This window comes from Triplophysa rosa, linkage group LG20, assembly GCF_024868665.1.
Source record: "Triplophysa rosa linkage group LG20, Trosa_1v2, whole genome shotgun sequence".
NCBI lineage: Eukaryota > Metazoa > Chordata > Actinopteri > Cypriniformes > Nemacheilidae > Triplophysa > Triplophysa rosa.
Window position 1 is genome coordinate 5,981,884 of NC_079909.1, and position 20,450 is coordinate 6,002,333.

Below are 20,450 nucleotides of genomic sequence, written 5' to 3' on the forward strand. Positions count from 1 at the left end.
GGCTTTTTGGATTTCAAAATAAAGCGATCTATTTCGAACGTGGTTTCAGTCTGTCGATTGTGAATTAATTAAAATACAAATGCATTTAGAAAATTAAATATATGTATATATAATTTTACCCATAAAACGATGTATGGTATTGAAAAAAGAACCTCAATTGCACTACAATTGAAGTCTTTAACCCAGGCCAAATGGGAAAGATTGACAGTTATGTTGCTAGGTGGTTGCTAGGCTTTTTTAAGATGTTTTTAAACTGCTAGGCAGTTTTTATATTTTTTACAACACTCTTATACCACCTCAGTGTGTCACCTAAACAATATCAGGACTGTTCAATGTGGATTTTTTAATGTACAGTACTTCAAAATGGCCTATATGTACTATTATATCTATAACTTCAGATCATAATTAAAAGAAAACTGTCCGATTGCACAGACTCATTCCACTTTAAAATGAGAGTACACTACCTCAGTGTGTCACACAAACAATATCAGGAATGTTCAATGTGGATTTTTTAATGTACAGTACTTCAAAATTGCCTATTATTTCTATAACTTCAGATCATAATTTAAAGAAAACTGTCCGATTGCACAGACTCATTCCACTTTAAAATGAGAGTACACCACCTCAGTGTGTCACACAAACAATATCAGGAATGTTCAATGTGGATTTTTTAATGTACAGTACTTCAAAATTGCCTATATGTACTATTATATCTATAACTTCAGATCATAATTTAAAGAAAACTGTCCGATTGCACAGACTCATTCCACTTTAAAATGAGAGTACACCACCTCAGTGTGTCACACAAACAATATCAGGAATGTTCAATGTGGATTTTTTAATGTACAGTACTTCAAAATTGCCTATATGTACTATTATATCTATAACTTCAGATCATAATTTAAAGAAAACTGTCCGATTGCACAGACTCATTCCACTTTAAAATGAGAGTACACCACCTCAGTGTGTCACACAAACAATATCAGGAATGTTCAATGTGGATTTTTTAATGTACAGTACTTCAAAATTGCCTATATGTACTATTATATCTATAACTTCAGATCATAATTTAAAGAAAACTGTCCGATTGCACAGACTCATTCCACTTTAAAATGAGAGTACACCACCTCAGTGTGTCACACAAACAATATCAGGAATGTTCAATGTGGATTTTTTAATGTACAGTACTTCAAAATTGCCTATATGTACTATTATATCTATAACTTCAGATCATAATTTAAAGAAAACTGTCCGATTGCACAGACTCATTCCACTTTAAAATGAGAGTACACCACCTCAGTGTGTCACACAAACAATATCAGGACTGTTCAATGTGGATTTTTTAATGTACAGTACTTTAAAATACTGCACAGTATTTTGCACAGACTCATTCCACTTTAAAATGAGAGTAGACTAGGGATGCACCGAATGTTCGACCGAATGAGTCTGTGCAATCGGACAGTTTTCTTTAAATTATGATCTGAAGTTATAGAAATAATAGGCAATTTTGAAGTACTGTACATTAAAAAATCCACATTGCACAGTCCTGATATTGTTTAGGTGACACACTGAGGTGGTATAAGAGTGTTGTAAAAAATATAAAAACTGCCTAGCAGTTTAAAAACAGCTTAAAAAAGCCTAGCAACCACCTAGCAACATAACTGTCAATCTTTCCCATTTGGCCTGGGTTAAAGACTTCAATTGTAGTGCAATTGAGGTTCTTTTTTCAATACCATACATCGTTTTATGGGTAAAATTATATATACATATATTTAATTTTCTAAATGCTTTTGTATTTTAATTAATTCACAATCGACAGACTGAAACCACGTTCGAAATAGATCGCTTTATTTTGAAATCCAAAAAGCCGCTTTTACCGTAATGCGCAGTACTTGCGCACATAACAAAACCGAGTGAGGGCTAGTTTGACTGTCGTTTCCGAAGTGGCGGCTGGCTTGACCGCAGTGCCTCTTTGCAGATGGCAACCATAAAAGATTTTCATTACATCACTGCTAACGTTACTCTCCAATATCAATTTGTAATCGCTAATGTTTAATTGTATGTACATAATACACAATGATAATACAAGTGTTTATGTTAAGGCATTTCAACGATCCAACTAAAAACATCATTCTAAACGCGTTTGTTGGATCAGTGTGAATTAGTGTGAATTGGCTCAGTGGTTAGACTTAAGCATATGGCACTAGCAATGCCAAGGTCGCAGGATTGCACATAGTCAGAAACAAATGTAGAGTACAATGCAATGTGTGCACTGCGAAGTATAAACATGACATCAAGAAAAATCAATGACTTGGTGTGGTTTCCTTTTTACGCCCACAACTCGGTGTGTGAATGAGAAAAAAGCATTTTTCTGGTTTTGAATCAGAGAGAAACATTAATCTTAAACTGTGTTAGCGTAACCGATGTGTTGCTACATTGCGTGGAGTTTTGCTGTCAGTTATTCGCGCTTTTGAAATAGTCATTCAACGGTCCCAGACCATCGAGGTGCACTGCAACCAGGTAATTTGTTATTTTTATTTGGAATATGTCATGTGCCAAATAATTTTGGTTTACATTTTGACCTTCGTCGTGATAGATGCTCAGTCATGTTTATATTTCACTCGTGGTCCATTTTTGCGGACACGGTATCAAACAATCATCAGTTCGTGTATGTGGTAATCATATGTATCCGAACCTTTTAATGTATGTAATGGCGTCAGGCAGGGAAGCATTTTGTCTCCCTTTCTTTTAAATATTTATATGACTTATTTATCAAAGCTGCTAACAATTGTGGAACAGGTTGTAAGGTGGGTACCACCATTACCCACTTGGTGTATGCAGACGATCTGGTGATTTATTGCCCATATAGTGGTGGTCTTCAACAGTTCCTGATTTCTCTCTTTCTGGTTCTGTTCTTGTATGTGATGAGGTAAATACTTAGGGCATTATATAACTGAGGACCTGTCTGATGATAGGGATATTTACAGACAGTGTCGTATTATTTATGCGCAAGCAAACATGTTGATTCGCAAATTTAATATGTGTTCAGGTCCCGTGAAGACTACATTATTTAAGGCATACTGTACCCCTATGTACACGGCCCATTGTGACGGCGATATAGAAAGAGCCGTATGCAAATGGTGTGGTCTGTGCTGGGAACTTCCGTCCATAACCTCAAGAAATGTCTCCGATACTGTTGTTACGACTGTGGCCTTGTGGTTAAAGCGCCTCCTTTCCGTTTTGGACTCATTGCATGTTTGAAGTTCAAATCCCACTCGGAGCAGCTTGCTTATTTACCATTTTACTAATAATAATAATCAAATATTCGTTTTATGAGCTCTATTTTTTAACTACAGTATTATTGAGAAAGTTTTTTTTTCAGCGTTATTTTCAAACTATGAGTACTTAATTAGAAACATTTTTATTACAAATATTTTTTAGTTGTTATTTATTTACTTCCTGTTTATGTTGATCACAATTCATGTTAAAATAAATATGAACTTTGCTTTTAAAAAATAATAATTTTCAGATTTTTTTTTTTTTTTTCTATAGTAGGGCCGCAATTTAAAATCTTGCCTAAAGCACCAACAGAGGCTGGAACCCAGGAAAATACAGCGTTTTTGAACCTGAATTCAGGTTCAAAAACGCTGTATTTTCCACATACCGTGCATGTTTGTATCTCCTCTTTGCCCCGCCTCTCTGAAACGCGCTGATTTTTAACAAAGCTCATGGCTCTGAAAAGCGAGGTGTGCAATGATTGGCCAGTTAACCAGTGCGTAGTGATTGGTCGAATACTGCAAGCGTGTGACAAAGTGTAACGCCTCTTACTAGGGCTGCTCGATTATGACAAAAATCATAATCACGGTTATTTTGGCCAATATTGAGATCCCGATTATTTAACATGATTACTCACTAAGATTTAAAACAACATAGAAAAATAAAAAACTTGGCTTTTAAACTGTGAATTCAACTGAAAAATAAAAGTAAAGAAATAGCACAGCTGAATCACTGCAAAGGAAGGGGGTGCGCTGTGGATTTATACCACAAGAAACGAGATGATCCTTGCAAAATGGAACTTAGCACAATAATCGTTTTACGTCGATTATTTTGTTTTTGTAATTGCTGAAGGCCAAAATTGACGATTACAATTATTTTCGATTAATTTCACAGCCCCACCTCTTACCATATTTAGAACACCAGGTTCCTCTTCAGTTGTACTGACAGGTACGCCCACCTTACTTGCGTATACATTTGGGCGGTCTTAGTCAAATCATACCACCAACTGATGTGGATTTGTGGGGGTGTGGTTACACGAGGCTTTCAGGCAGGTCTGGGTGAGAATTCGCTTTTAGATAGAATGCATCTTTTGTTCCGGCACATAATTTTTTGCAATTTTACGTGTCTAATACATGCATGGGCAACTTATAACACACCAAAGACACAGAAAAACATGTGTTCACTCCATATGACCCCTTTAATAATGTGCTCGATTAGTCTCATCAGGGAGAACGGTGGACTGTCAGAAAGGCAGCAGGAGGTTTGCCAAGTAGACGGAGGAAACAACCCACGTTTCTCACGCAGTGTCAGAAAATAAAGTTGGAATGCAATGCAACATTTAAGCGACTGAAGTACCTGTTGAAATACTTTGGAAATTTGTTTAAGCCATATAATTTCTTTCACTCCAGTAAAGCTACTGCATTTATCTAATACATGTGTATAAGATATAAAATAGAATCTAATACATTTCAAACTGTGCGGTGCTACACGCTTGTTAAACCTGTTTTACGTCTCGCACCATATTTGGAAAGCAAGGGACTGTCACGTACTGGTGACTGACACTAAGTTAACATCGGTTTGAGTTTTGTTTTAGATCACCACTATGAAGTGCATCTGGATTCATTGTGCTTTTCTTTCGTTACTCAAGGGTATGTAACATTTCTTTTAATGTTTTTCACTAGATTTTACAATCTTAAGCAATGATTTAGGTGACTGTAGGTTGTCTGTTTGTCTATAAGGTATGATATGCTGAATTAGTGTATGTTTTTTATGGTTTGTTCACAGTTCCTTCCTCTCAGGCTGTGTGTGTGCTGCTTGATCAGTTTGTTGTCCTGCCCTGTGAAATGCGCTCCTGTGCTGCGGTTCAGTGGAGTAAAGTCAATCCCATACAGACAACTGTTGCTGAATGCCATAACAAGAGCTGCTCTGTTAAAGAAGGTTTTCTGGAAAGATTTAGATTCACAAACCAAACAAACAAGGGAAATTACTCTCTCCTTCTCAACCCGACGAAATACAATGACAGGGGGGCCTACAAGTGCACCTGTGGCCGCATCAACAAGGATGTTATTCTGGAGGTTATAGGTGAGAGTTTGCATTATCTTTATCTTTACATTAAGTGTTCTGTTTATAGCACTAAGACATAAGATTAGGCAGAATAAAACGCACATGCCGTTGAATGAAGAGCAGTTACTTGTTAAAGCATTACATTAGGTAAATAAATGATGAGAGTTTATATTTCTAGCAGGCCATTATTTAATAATGAATGTTCTTCAGATAATAGATTTTGCTTTGAAATGTTTCCTCTGTAGTTCCAATACCCGTGTCAGCAGATGAGTCATCAAACATCACCCTGCCATTTTATGCAGATACTCAGACTAATGTCAATGATGTCACATGGCTACATAGCTCCAGTAACGTTCTACGTTACATGAAGAATGGATCCACATATCCTGGTGAAGGCTATGAGAACAGAATATCACTGACGGAGGGGGGATTTAAATATGGCGATCTCTCTCTAACCATCACTGCGGTCCAACAGACAGACGCAGGACTGTATCGCTGTTTTGTCCAAGATGAATCAACTAAAGGAGACCCGCATGCCTACATGATACATGTAGCCATGAATGGTAAGAATGGAAAATCTCACGTTAACCTTACAATATAGGAATATTTACAAGATATACAATGACCAAAATTTGGGCAACAAGCAGCAGTAATTAGGATAAGTCCATAGCTTCTCAGACTTTTTCAAGAAGGGTACGTTAAACAGACCTCAAGTACCTTTGATAAAGTACCACCTACTCATCGCTTTAGAGAATCACATGCATAGCACATGTATTATTGTGTATAAGAATTTTGTCCTCAGTACTAATGTTTGAAAAAACTTTGTTTAATGCCATTTCTGTTCTTTACCAATCCAGGAGAACACCAAAAATCCAACACCAACTCTATTGTTAGAGGGAACATAACAACAACATTCATTCTTTTCATTGTCGGCATTTTGGTCGCACTATCATGACTTCACTATCGCCGGGTTCACACTTGACTTCTTTTTTTAAGCTGCTAGCCTCTGTTTTACATTATAATCCTATGGCTGTGTTCATACAAGTTGTATGAAAATATATATATATGTGTGTGTGTGTGTGTGTGTGTGTGTGTGTGTGTGCGTGCGTGCGTGCGTGCGTGCGTGCGCGCGCGTGCGTGCGTGTGTGTGTGTGTGTGTTGTCATAGCAGCGTGGTACTTCCTTCATAGGACATACCGGCAGAAAAGGAAGTACCACGTTGCTATGGTAACACAATATTGCTCTCTCTCACACCTGTCAAATTAATTTAAATGAATTCTACATGATATTAAGAGGTGAAAAGTTGGTTAATTTCAACCCTAAACAATGATAAAAGAGTTTAACAAATTTACCATTTCTTGCCTTTGTAACGTCTATCAGCCGCAGTGCCCTCGTGCTCCACAAGAGGGCACTCTTCTTATCACCCGGACTGCCATCTCACACTACATTTCCCATAACCCTTTGCCCGGACTGTCAGCCATCATTGCATTCACCTGTGTCTTGTTATCTTGTGTGTATATATAGTGCCTGTGTTTCTTGTGTCAGTTGTCCGTATTGTTTATATTGTAATGTGTTCGTTGTGCCTTGTTCTCTGCCTTTGGTTTCCGTGGATATTACTTTTATATTAAATACTGTTGCATTTGTATCCTACTTGACCATCTCATCATTACAGCCGTACTGTTTTAAACATTTAAAAATCACTAAACATTTGTAATCCTATTTACTACATACAGGTGTTGGACAATGAAACTGAAACACCTTGTTTTAGATCACAATAATTTATTAGTATGGTGTAGGGCCTCCTTTTGTGGCCAATACAGCATCAATTTGTCTAATGAATGACATATACAAGTCATACACAGTGGCCAGAGGGATTTTGAGCCATTTCTCTTGCAGAACAGTGGCTAGGTCACTATGGGATGTGATGCTAATGGTGGAAGACTCGCTCCTCCAAAACACCCAAGTGGCTCAATAACATTCAGATCTGGTGACTGTGCAGGCCATGGGAGTCCCCCATGTGCAGGGAAGTTGAAGTCCAACTTCACTTTCATGTTCATCAAACCATTGTCATCCTGATACACTGCACCACCTTCAGGGCACAATGTGTAAACCATTGGGTACACATGGTCCTCCAGAATGTTCATGTATTGAGACTAGGGAATGCCATGATATTGCAGCCCACTGCTGGCACCATTGAAACAACATTTGGCATTGGCACACGTGACCAAAGGTTTGGTTATAGGAGCCCGGCCATTTATTTTGACCCTGTGGAGCTCTAGACGAACAGTTTTGGTGGAAACAGGAGAGTTGAGATGCACATTTAATTTTGCAGTAAGTTGGGCAGCTGTGGTTTTATGTTTTTTGGATACAATCCGGGTTAGTACCCGTACATCCCTTTTAGACAGCTTCCTCTTGCGTCGACAGCTCTATATTTTTCAAAATCTTAATTTGGGATGAACCTGTGTGTCATTTATCTACTCTGATTTGTTCTTAACAGCTGTTGCACAAAAGCAGGAGATGGGTGGGCCAGAAATATCTTTTTTTAGTAATGTTTTGAAAATCTTAGTTTTTGATATTAATCTTTGGGTAAACAAGTGTGTCATTTATCACTTGGATTTGTTCTCAACAGGTTTGCACAACATCAGATGGTGGCTGGACAAGAGATACGGACAAATCCCCCTGCCCACCTATACCGGCTCCTGCACCTGCGTAAGTTAAACAAATTCTCTCAGTTTTAGCAGTAAACATTGTGATATTAACACTGCCCATGTTAAAATAAATACAGACAGCAATTATTTATTATTTGATGGTTTGCGGAAACTGTATTTCTGTTTGTATTTCTAGGCATTCACCTGCTCCCCACCCTAAACCTGAGCCCTCTAGCCTGGACAAGAAGCTCTGCCACAAACGTCCGAGACGTTCAGCTGACAGGTACAGTGATATGTGACACATAAACATTAATAATCACAATTTAAGAAGTGTTGTTTATTATAAGTGTACTGAATGTTTATTTGTTGTTTTGCAGCTAAAGAGCTGGGATGCAGCCAGCAGACACCAAATGGCTGAAACGGAGCAGCAGCAAGGTTGTCTTGCTTGTACGTTGTGACTTGAAATTCGAAGGTTTGAATTCGTTACAAATGAGCTAATAAAATATTTCAAATCAATATATTTAGAATCAGTTGTGACTGTGGATAATCGAGCACATGATGAAGACAAAATGTCATGAAACAGGTGGGAAGAACCCAATTGCAGGCAGCGGGGATGAAGGGGTTAACAAGACAGATTTATTATAATAAAGAAACACAAAACAAAGACCCACAATGGGGTATAACAGAATAACAGGATAATAAACAGGACGAAGACTAACTAACACTAAACTGAGATAACAACACTAGACATAAACTAAACTGGACACTTACTAGACTGACAGGACCTTCAACAACAGAAACAGGTAATCACACTCAGGGTACGAGACGCGATGACGCACAGAGAGTAACACTCTCAAACAAACACAATGATTGAGCACAGGACAATGGAACAAGAGGACTATATAAAGGGGATAAAATCAAGAAGGGACAGGTGTGGGGCATGAACTAATTAACAAGCAATAACGAAACGAAAGGGCGGGAACAGAGACGAGACCTGGAGAGAGAGACTATGGCGGACCAAAACTGTCTCTCTCCACACAAGGGATCCTGCCAAGATTCTGCCACAAGACCAAGAAATAATGACATGATGAGGCAGAATCATGACACAAAGTAGCTTAAATAACAGAAAACATAATCAAGGGAAACAGACACTAAAGAGCTAAATAACTAATAATGAACTAAGATAAATGGGAACAGAAGACTAAACCAAAACAGAACTGAATATACATTTGACATCAGTATTTTGTGTCCAATTATTTACTGATATTGCAAGTTGTGTAAGAATTTTTTTTGTTTACTTGTTGCCCACAAGGTCCAGCTATCTGTGGTTCGAGCAAGGCTCTGTGCTTTAGCCAGTTTAGTCTGAGGTGCTGTTGCATGTGTTTTAATAGAGGTTCCTTGGCACTGGAAACGTGTGAAACAGCAGTCTGTAATGCAGGTCAATCGCTTTCATAAGGTAAACTTTAACTTGAGTGCATAGTTAAAGGGATACTTCTCCCAAAAATGAAAATTCTGTCTTCATTTACTCACCCTGTAAATCTGTATAAATGTCTTTGTTCTGATGAACACAGAGAAAGATATTTGGAAGAATGCTTATAACCAAACAGATCTCGACCCCCATTGAATACCATAGTAGGAAAAAATAAAATGCTAGTCAAAGGTGCCCCAGAACTGTTTGCTGTCCTACATTCTTTTGTGTTGAACAGAACAAAAAAATGATAAAGTAATTCTTCCTACTATGGGAGTCAATGGGGGGCAAGATCTATTTGGTTGTAAGCATTCTTCCAAATATCTTTCTCTGTGTTCATCACGACAAAGAGATTTATACAGATTTGGAGCAACTCGAAGGTGAGTAAATGATGACAGAATTTTCCTTTTTGAGTGAACTATCCCTGTAATGGATATTTAGGCCCAATCCCTGTTATATTTTATACACCTTCGTCTACCCCTAGAGAATTCTGAATTCTGTAGTTTCCACCAAACTGAGTGATTGTTTTTAAAGAAAAATAGTATCCTTAAAAACTTTTAATCAGAATTTAGGCCAAACTACAGCACAGAGTCAGCACTTCTCAAAGTGACAAACAACCGTCTTCAAACATCTGACGGTGACTGAATGTCTGGATCTTTGTGCAGCTTTTTACATTATATATGAATATGATGGATATATTTGAAAACTATGTTGTCTTTAGTGGGCAGGCGTTACCAACTGCATGTAATGCCCCACATGACCTGCTAAGCAGCCAACTAACTGTCCTCACATACAACTGAAATGTTTGCATAACGTGAGAGGCCTCTACGCTAATAAGTTTGTCTCATGTCTTGTTTTCTTGTGTCATTCTCGGGACATCTGAGTCAGACAGAGCCAGGTCCGGTTGGACTGACTGCTCAACCTCATGATGACCACAGATGATGAAGGTAATGGGAGTAATGAGTCAGGTGGTGAAGGGATGCCAGAAGTGCTGCTGACAAAAGAGAAAGGTATGAGGCAGCTTAAATACATCCTGTTAAATGATTGACAGGATGATCAATCACAAATACTCGTTGTTAACAATGTCACTCTTTTCACAGATTTCACATTTTCGTAGATGTCAGTTTTCAAGAATTTGCACTTTAAACCAGTTTTCAAAAGTTTGTGTTTTCAATTTGTGTTATGGCTGTCAATGTTACTGTGTTAATGTGCGATTCTTTCCTGAAACCTTTTTATGCTGCTTGAAAGTCTCTTTTCAACCTCATCGCAGTCGCTAAGTGGTCCAATATAATTTATTAACTTTGTAGCAAAAGGTAATACAGGCAGTAGAAGCCTGTTCAATGTGCCTTTTGTCCAGTAGTTCCACAATTTGTAATCTGCAGCTTTGTCTGCTTTAGTACAAGTGAATTTGTAAAATACAAGTATTCTGTGTAATCTCTCAATACTGTATGAGGTCATATGGTCTGCACATATAATAATGATTATAGAGAATCTTAAAATAATGCATTTTAGAAGTTTTGGTGTCACACTGCAGGATGTCGGTAAAAACAGGAATGTTTAAGAATTTCTAGGCTCTTGTTGTTGAAACTCATAATAGTTTTCTAGGCCTGTAAAAACAGCACTACATTTGTTGGGTATAATTTGCATACACGGACAGCTGAGCTCAATGGGGGATATAAACCGTTTCATAGTTACACATGCAGCGCATTTGAAGAGCTTTGCAGGCTGTTATATTAAATTGATCACTGTGAAAAGGTGAAAGGGAATACATTTTTTCTTTGGTAGCGAGTAGTAGTGGATGTTTCTGGTTGATGATGAGAAGATCTTCATCAAGACCTCAACAACTTAGAGAGCAGCTTCTTCAGGCCATCGATGAGCAAAATAATGTGAGTGAAAGTAATGACTACAGTGTTTTTATAGTAAATGCTTTTGCTGGATAAACATCAGTACTACATTACATCAGTAATAAATGCTACTGTAAGAAATCTCAGTGTACTTTTTTAAGCATTCTTTAATAAATTAAATGAAGAGTTTGTTTCCAAAATGAGATTTAAATTTTTTTTATTATGTTGTCATGTTTTTATTGTGTTAGTTAGCTGTATTTTTTTAGTTATTATGGCTTAAATCAAAACAAAACAATTGCAGTTCGGTTGATATTAATTGGAATGCACAATAAAAAAACGGAACAACGGCGTTATCTCATTTTGAAATTAAACTCTTCAAATACATTTTTGACTTATGCGTTGTAAATTTGACTAATTTCATCTGCATTTGCTCAAAGAACAATTTTGTTTTATATTTTGAAAAAAACTGAGTTGTAGTAATTATTCATTAATGTTGTTTAATTATTATAATATATACAAAATACTGCTTGGATTTCACCACGGTAGTGTAATGTAATATTATTTGATTTGTATTATTAAGCATTTATTAATTTGTCATTGCTAGTTTGTTGAGTATGTGTGCAGTTTAGTTTCAAGACATGCTCCCTGGGGTGTTTTGTAACAGATTTGAACTGGAATGAGTACACAAGCATTTCATATTTGCATTTGTAACTATAACCACCAGCCAGAAGCTGTGAGCGTCTGTGCTGGTGACTGCTGCAGGTGCACATGAGAGCCTGGATTCAAATATCTCACACTCCAATGACTGTTAATGTCATCATTGTGACTGCTTTCACTAGGCCTACAGTACTTTGGTAATGTCACTAACTTTAGTGTGTGTGCAGATTCATAATGAGGCAGCGGTATTGGATGTAATATACTGCCTGGAAAGATACCCGATGACTAAAGAGGCTCTGATGGTAAGACACTAACTAAAATGTACACCACCATTCTGTATTGAGATGTTTTTTAACACACAAAAAAAACCCACAATAAAAATAACTTTTTTCAAGTATTGCATGGGTGAAGTTTCTAAATGCATTCACTGCAAACATTTTAATTCAACCACTACATTGCCAGCCAGGGTTGCAAATTAAGCACTAAAAATATGTTCAATTTTTTTCAGCTTTTATCTAACATTAACAGTATCGACTGAAGAAAACATAAGTATTCAAACGTATTTTTGATTCATACCTTATAACGGTAAAAAAAATCGTTTCAGGAAACCAGGCTCGGAAAGTTGATCAATGATGTGAGAAAAAAGTGCACGGACGAAGATGTTGTTGAACGTCTAAAAAGACTTGTACGAAGTTGGCAGAGGCTGATCGGAGTAAATGGAGTCATGGAAAAAGAGCTCTCATGCCCTGCAGACACAGCGCATTCGATACGAGGCAAATTAGTTTCTAGATCAACTCAAACCTTTGGGAATTTTGTTTACAGTAATGCGAACCAAAGGGCTGAAAGGTGTTATGGCTCTGCTTCTGGTAAATCCACGAATCATTTCAGACGAAGCAAAATCCCCATCCGTGCAATCAACCCATATTCTTCATCCCTCATATCTACTAAACAGCCTTATGCTTCCATGAATGTGAGAACATCTCTGTCAAACCAGCCTCCCCAAGACCACCAAAATGTCGGATACCTGCAGAAGTCCAAAAGTGCCCTTGCCAGTCAAAAGAACCTGGTGACCGGGGAACCGGCACTGTCCACCAGCGCTGTTTCTCATGTGCCTTCACATTCTTCTGTTCAGGACTCGCACACGGAGGCAGAACAGCTGTCAGACTTCATGAACAACCACATACTCAAAAACCTGTTCTCACCCACTGAGGTTTCTAATGGAGTTAAAGAGCCAACTGTGAGAACCTTTGAGAATGAAACGATAAAGAATCAGCACTGCACCTCAAACGACAAACACAACGGACATCACATAGAGGGCAATAACAAACCCGCACAACTGAATGGAAGCAATATAGCATATGACCATCATACTAAACAAGTCAAATTGATTTCATACAAAACATCCAACCCACTTGAAGACTGCCAGAGAACAGCAGAAAGTGCAGCTCGGGCATCTGAGGACGTCCTTGTCCAGGAGACAAATTCAAGTGAGCTGTCCCAAAGAAAAATGATTAAGCCTGACACGATCTTCCAGAATAGCTTGACCACAGAAAGTCAAACTTTAGGGATGAATTTAAATGTGGCTGAGAATTTGAAGCAAGGGGATCATGCTATCAAAGAGTGTAGACAAGCAAATGTGTTTGTACCAGATTTCTGCATGACAGAGCTCCCAAGGATCCACCGAGACCTCACTGAGAATGATCTTTACAGATTACATCATGATCAATGGCATGGAGTGAACGGATGTTATGATAACAGGAAGAACTGGTATGACTGGACACAGTCTTTTACACTGGATTCACACGGGAGTCCACTGAAGATCTCGCCTTATGTTTGCATAGATTACAGACTGTAGGGTTTGAAAGACAAAAAATGTTTACAAACATTTCTACAGATGTAGTTTTCTCTTGTTTGTCATGTGTGCTTTTTCAAATGATTGTAGTAATTATAAGTGAACACCTCAGTCTTGGCTCTGACAAACCTGCTATATGTGCATGATACGTGTTGGTTTCTGTAACAAATTGTCTTTCTGTATAAAAAGATTTTTAGGAAATGATTGATATTTTTTTCAATTGGTTAAATAAAGTCTTCATGTTCTTATCTAGGCCTGTTTGTTTCTCGGCTCGTTTTTAGGAAATCGAAGTGCAGTTCTTCATTATGTCCTGCAGATGACAGACTTTACTCAGCTTAAAATGACAAAGTACTAAATGTTGCATTTATCCTACTTACATACAGATAAAACTTCGAATGTAGTACTTTCGTTTCCTAATATATTTTTATTATTTTAAATGTATTTATATTTTATTATTTGAAAGATATGTGTCTCTTGGTGGATGCATTTTGCACCTTTTTGTGCTCTTACCCATGATTATAATTGTCCTTCAAGTTAACTTTACTTTTAAAAGATCAAGTATATTTCATTTTATTCGTTTTAATTGTTAAAACATTAAACAGTATTTCACACAATGTAGGCATACATCATAAAACATAAAAATATCATAACTACTACTCCAAGTTACCATTATTTTATTATAGTAACAATTAACTGTAACTGTGATATTTAGGCGGAGCTGTAGTAAATGGGCGATGACCAATCGTAAGTGATCATCCCTATGCCCTACTCCCTTCGTAGAGCAGAGCCGTGTGAACTCTGCAGGAGTAGAGCAATTGTATGAAAGTGTGTAATAATGTGGTCGTTTCAAATACACTTGGAGCCATACAAATATCGTCATTTTTTCTTTATCTCGTTGTGATTTCCCCCTTACAGAAGTGCCCTTCATATAGTTCAAGAGCGTAAAACGTCGTTTTGGTTTTGCCCAGTGCTGGTGAGGGCGTGGCAAAGAGTCACGTGCTCCTCTGTCTGCGGAGTCTCTTCGGTTCAGTCGCGCTGAAGATGGCCGCGGTGGAGCAGCGCGAGCCCGTACGGCAGGGAATGCGGATCGCTGTGTTGTGCCTGTGCTGGTACACCGTCAGCTCGGGCGGCAACGTGATCAACAAAATTATCCTCAACAGTTTCCCCTACCCGGTCACCGTCTCTCTCTTTCACATCCTATCCATCATCGTGTTTCTGCCGCCGCTGTTGCGAGCATGGGGGGTCCCGCGAACCGAGTTGCCGGCCCCGTACTATCGCTGGTTCATTCTGCCGCTCGCTTTCGGGAAATACTTCGCCTCCGTCTCGGCCCACTTCAGCATATGGAAGGTTCCGGTGTCGTACGCACACACTGGTGAGTAACCCGAGGCTGTTTTATTATTCGCATCAATGATAGTCCGTGACTTTGTATACAGGCCTTGTCGTTTACACAAAATGTACACAATTGGGTGCAAACGTAACCAGCCGAACCTGACCGGTTCGAGTCGGCGCGTTTGGGTCCATTGAGTTCAAATGAACGTGCGTATTAATAAGCTGTTACTATTATCAGCACTTTCCAGACATTTCGCACAGTTTCATTCAGGAATGGAATCAATGACTTCAGGGGTTTGTTATCAACATTAAGTTTTATAATGTTACTTTAGTAGTGTAGAGATAACAATTGTGTGTACTTTATTGACGCAAGCTGAGACTACTACGTCACTTCCGTCTTGAATACAAAATTCATTAGTGAAAATTATTATTTTAGTATTCTTCTAAGACTTCGTCACTTCTATCTTAATTCTACTGAATTGTAGAGGTTTTCTTATCATTGTAAGTATTTTTCTGAGGCCACGTCACTTCCGCCTTCTTAATTCATACTGCCACATCATCATCCACCTGCGGGACGGCTCTTCTCTATGGGTATTTTAAGTCTTGCTTGGGGGTGTGTGCACATACTTGTGCTTCAGCTCCCTTTTGTTTATATAAAGCTGGTGACCTGCATTGTTGCGAGTGTTACCAAATTACAAACCCTTGAGTTATTTATGCAAATGTGCAACACCCGAACGCAAAGAACTCGTTTGCAAAGAAACGTGTTATCCTACAAATGACCATTTTGGCAATGCTTTAGCTAGTCTTACTTATTAAACTTAAGGCTCTTTATTTATCATTTTAAAAGAGATGAATACATTTTAGATGGAACTTAAATGGTTTTCCCAAAATAAATGAATGAATAAATAAAATAAAAATGTGTGTCATACAAGGAAAGTGAATGGTGACTGAGGCTTCTTATCTGATCAACAGAACAAACATTGAAACATGATCCGGACCTTTATGTGGTTCTTATTCTTCTTCTTATATTATTTTTTTTGGAACTTCCTCTTTCATATCCCAGAATTGATTTTCTTTTGCATTTGTTGTCAAGCAACAACTGCTGCATTCGAGGTGACATGAAGCATCATTTGGGTTCAGTAGGGAGTATATGAGACATCTGAGTTTTTCAGAATGTTGATGGTTGAAACACCAGGTGCCCTCACAAGACTTCACAGAAGAACATGTGGTTAAATAAATGATTAGATGATGACTGAATGCATTTCGTTTCATTCCCTCTTTCCCAGTGAAGGCCACCATGCCCATCTGGGTGGTTCTGCTGTCACGGATAATCATGAAAGAGAAGCAAACTACTAAGGTCTGTCCTCATCTAAACACACGTAATTTGCTGTGATTGATATTATTAGTTGCTTCTTAGTCATCAAATTAAGAATATATTGTAGACCGTAAATGCAGATTTATTGCAAAAAAGCATTATTACAATCCTATCTAATTGTTGTTTTTATGCTCAGGTTTATGTCTCTCTCATACCCATCATCGGAGGTGTCCTGTTGGCTACGGTCACTGAATTGTCCTTTGACCTCTCTGGATTGATCAGCGCACTGGCAGCCACGCTCTGCTTCTCCTTACAAAACATATTCTCCAAAAAGGTAGATAAGTTCATTTACAATTGCTTATTGGTTCGCTTGTTTTATTCTTAGTTGCTGTATGGCCGTATATTATTCATAAGGTACTGTTGTTTGCAAGATGTGTAAGATATCTTCCTTTATAGCACATTTGTGGGTTTGTTTTAGGTCCTGCGTGACACGAGGATCCATCACCTGCAGCTGCTGAACATGCTGGGCTTCAATGCACTTATGTTCATGCTGCCCACATGGCTCTTAGTGGATCTCTCATCGTTCCTCATGGAAGGAGACATGGTAAATAATGTCTTATTATTTCATTGTTTATTTACAAACTCATGGAAATTTCTTTAGTTAATATAATGTGAGGAGTTTGGTTCCTAGATGAGATAACTCAATAAAACGCAATAAAAACATGATAACAATCAAAAACATATTTTTGTGATTTTTAAAAAACCCCGAGTTATCTCATTTTGGAACCAAACTCTTCATATATCTGAAATGATGTTTACTTGTCCTGATATTGCTTTTTGTAAAGTAATTTTGCACATTAACCAATGTGAATAAAGGCTATTTGTTGACCTATGTACAATTTTTTTACGCTTCCTGGAAAAAGTACTTACAGGAAATGCGATATGCGTAAAATAATTTGACTAAGTTTTTATTAACTGAAAAGTGTAAGGAAATGTATTCTTCATAGATATTCTAAGCTTTGGAAACTATACGTCACTTTAATCTGTACTGTTCTCCTTCTATAGGCGGATGTTACCAGCGGGACAGGAACCATAGTGCTGCTTCTCATCAGCGGGTTCTGCAACTTTGCACAGAACATGATCGCTTTCAGCGTGCTAAATCTGGTGAGCCCGCTCAGCTACGCCGTGGCCAATGCGACAAAGAGGATCATGGTCATCACAATATCCCTACTGATGCTCAGAAACCCCGTCAACACCTCCAACATTATCGGCATGCTGACGGCAATACTGGGCGTCTTCCTCTACAATAAGGTGATTACTGCATTCAGGAATCTAGAAGTCTATAGAGGATATGCATTGACGTCACTTTCCCACGTAAACACACCGGGACACGCCCCCTTGAGTGGTAAAACTAAGGCAAAATGGCTGCATTCAATAGGAGGAACAAAAAAACGGGACTGAAACATGCAATTATTTGCTGAAACTACAAGCAGCTGGACTCGACGGTGATCCTTACGACTACCTTATGACTAACAAAGGAATCAAGTGTTCTTAGACACTCAAATGTTGCGCGGAATTGCGTTTAATGATATTGTAAACATTCATTTTGCCCAGTGTTTTACCACTCAAGCAGGTGCGTTCCGGCGTGCTCACGTGGGAAAGTGACGAAACGTGCATACCCTCTATTGTCAATGTTGTGTGTTTTATATACTGCGACGCCATCATTTTGTACAGTTCCTCTTTTGTCCCATAACGTGTCTCATTTCATCGATTTGCTTTCCTCACCAGGCGAAATACGACGACAACCAGGAAGCCAAAAAGAAACTGCTGCCGGTTTCAGCGCAGGATCTGGTTTCATTCGACAAGCCCCAGTCCAACGGCACCGCCCCTTTCACGCACACTACAGACTTTCAGCACGGCCGGAGCACAGTGCTCACCGACCACTTTCAGTACAGCCGACAGGCCTACACAACAAACCACAGCTCCAGCCAGTATGTTGTGTGAGTCAAGCACTTAGAAGGACTCTAAAGACTGATCTCAGACCTCCGTACTTGAGAACGGGCGGCCGCTTCTTTCATACGAACCTGGAGTAGTTGAAGTTGGAAAAGGAATGTTCTCTCATCCTACTGCGTCTTTTCCCCCCAAAGACCTGTTATTTATTTTGTTGCAGATCATATGTTGTTCATTTCCCCTTTGTGAAGGTAGTCAGTGAGAAAATGCATACGTTGAATTATTGTCGTGGGAAAAATATGGCACAAAGAGTGATTTGCACGAGGTGCATTTTAATGCGGTTCAGAATGTAACGCATCGCCATCATGCTACTGTAAGTGAGTGATAGATAGACAAACATCAAGACCTCTGCCATACATCATACACTGGCTCACAGCAAATACCAATGCATCAGGGTATAAGTCAATATTCCTGTTTGGGTTTGTGCCTCCTGTTTGTAAATATTTTATTTATTTTTATAGTGGGGGGTGTGTTTATTAGACCATATCATAAACTGAAAACACCTTTTGGAATGTCAATATCTGTGAAGAAATCCGCTGGATTTTGTTTTTTTCCCTCTTTTGGGGTGATGATAGGAGGGGGGTCATTGTACAAGATCATGTGAATCATTAACGTGCATGATTATTATTATTTTCTTTAAGGTGACGCAGTACGTGTAAAATGACAGTGGACATTTGTATGCAATAGGTATCACTTATGAATTTGTTGAACGATATTAAAATTCTTGTCGAGCATTTACAGAACTGGTTAGAGATGAAAAAACAATTCTTATTTTCTCCATCAGATATTAAAAACTGTCTTTGTAAGATTGAGGATGTTTAGAAGCTGCTGTTTCTCAATGTGATGCTGTGAGGACAGTCCTCCAAAAAGGTGCAATATTGTTTTCAATCATGATATCTTGAAGTCTTTCAATGACTTTAATGGGGGACATGTGCATATAACACACTGTGCTCATTGGCAGGCCCAGAGAAAATCCGTAGACCTTGAACAGACCTTTTCTGTACTGGTCTAAACATGATACAGATAAAAATCTGCAGAGTTTCACAGGTTTCTTTGTTGAACTTCATGCCAGTTTTAGTTTTTTCCTCGATTTCTTTCTTTAAAGTGTCTTGCTGCTGGAAAGTATGGCACAGCTCGGCAAAAGCATGCACAGTGTCGGCATCACTCGGAAAAGATAAAATGTTGAGTTTTTTTTTACATATTTTGTTGCGAATGCATTTGGAGCAGCACCATAAAGATGTGTCTTGACCGATGAGCTTCATGGAAGATTTTTTTTTTTATCGGAATGTTCAGATGTCTCAAAGTGGTTTATTGTGTATAATGTCAGCAGCTTGGAATGAAAGGTTGTCTGTGGGTGTGGTCTATAATCATTTTGCCTGTTTTTATTGGTTCGCAGCTATCACTGTTATACTCTGATGTCACTGGGGGGAGTGGCTCGAGTTCTTTTGCTTGGTGCAGATTTGTTTTTTCACTCCTTTTTGAGCCAGTTAATTGTAATTTCTTTGTAAACGTAAACAATATTAAACAGACATGTTTATTAAGACATTGTCATTTTGACAGTTCAAAGTGCACAGTCAATTTTCCTAAGCTGACCCTAAACCCTGAATATAACCATCGGACCAGCACCAATATTACAGTGACCTTCCCGTTCAGATAATCATGCAGTACTGTGTAGTATTTGATGTTCATTGACTTGTTTTGATCAGCTTCAGAATCTTTAAGCTCTTAGACCTTCATATGGGATTCATGTGTGTGTCTCTATATTATGACAGTCATGTTGAGTCTCATTTAGTTGTTTTTCTATGGTTTGGAAATTTGTTGTCACACTTTTGAGTGTTGAGGTTGTTTTTAATTTCAACCAGTGTTTGTAATATTTGATTTTAAGATGCCTTGGTACGGTTAATGTTACATGTTATCTTGTCAACCTTAAGGTTATAAGATGAATTATTTTTAAATGTGAAAATAAAGATGAATTGATAAGACGTGCT

At 38.3% G+C, this 20,450-nt stretch overlaps 2 protein-coding genes across 8 annotated transcripts; both read left to right on the forward strand.

Moving 5' to 3' along the window:
- Positions 1-1,506: 1,506 nt before the first annotated feature.
- Positions 1,507-14,057, forward strand: LOC130571451 (mediator of RNA polymerase II transcription subunit 26-like). 7 transcript variants are annotated; one of them, XR_008965089.1, is made up of 8 exons: positions 1,507-2,520; positions 4,871-4,925; positions 5,062-5,358; positions 5,586-5,903; positions 7,969-8,048; positions 8,184-8,270; positions 8,365-8,434; positions 10,344-12,549. XR_008965089.1 is itself a non-coding variant. In XM_057362417.1 (8 exons), exons 5-8 carry the CDS (start codon positions 10,381-10,383, stop codon positions 13,809-13,811), a joined length of 1,512 nt encoding a protein of 503 aa, XP_057218400.1. In that variant the 5' UTR covers positions 5,803-5,903; positions 6,198-8,048; positions 8,184-8,270; positions 8,365-8,459; positions 10,344-10,380; the 3' UTR covers positions 13,812-14,057. The 7 variants fall into 7 exon arrangements, 5 of the variants coding, with proteins under 5 accessions (XP_057218400.1, XP_057218401.1, XP_057218403.1 ...); XR_008965090.1 differs by having other exon boundaries at positions 5,643-5,903; XM_057362417.1 differs by lacking the exons at positions 1,507-2,520; positions 4,871-4,925; positions 5,062-5,358 and adding an exon at positions 12,561-14,057 and having other exon boundaries at positions 5,803-5,903; positions 6,198-8,048; positions 8,365-8,459; ... (1 more) ...; positions 11,241-11,341; positions 12,184-12,258.
- Positions 14,058-14,810: 753 nt separating this feature from the next.
- Positions 14,811-20,449, forward strand: slc35e1 (solute carrier family 35 member E1). The gene is made up of 6 exons (XM_057362750.1): positions 14,811-15,180; positions 16,424-16,494; positions 16,649-16,786; positions 16,931-17,056; positions 17,518-17,763; positions 18,241-20,449. Exons 1-6 carry the CDS (start codon positions 14,850-14,852, stop codon positions 18,454-18,456), a joined length of 1,128 nt encoding a protein of 375 aa, XP_057218733.1. The 5' UTR covers positions 14,811-14,849; the 3' UTR covers positions 18,457-20,449.
- Position 20,450: the final 1 nt, after the last annotated feature.

Excerpts from the sequence above, each read along its gene's own strand:
- slc35e1 (XM_057362750.1), top strand. The coding sequence starts at position 14,850 with ATGGCCGCGGTGGAGCAGCGCGAGCCCGTACGGCAGGGAATGCGGATC. Across the intron at positions 15,181-16,423 it reads GGTGTCGTACGCACACACTG|TGAAGGCCACCATGCCCATC; the intron begins GTGAGTAACCCG and ends CCTCTTTCCCAG. Across the intron at positions 17,764-18,240 it reads GCGTCTTCCTCTACAATAAG|GCGAAATACGACGACAACCA; the intron begins GTGATTACTGCA and ends TTTCCTCACCAG.
- LOC130571451 (XM_057362417.1), top strand. The coding sequence starts at position 10,381 with ATGATGACCACAGATGATGAAGGTAATGGGAGTAATGAGTCAGGTGGT. Across the intron at positions 10,466-11,240 it reads GCTGCTGACAAAAGAGAAAG|CGAGTAGTAGTGGATGTTTC; the intron begins GTATGAGGCAGC and ends TTTCTTTGGTAG. Across the intron at positions 12,259-12,560 it reads TGACTAAAGAGGCTCTGATG|GAAACCAGGCTCGGAAAGTT; the intron begins GTAAGACACTAA and ends AAATCGTTTCAG.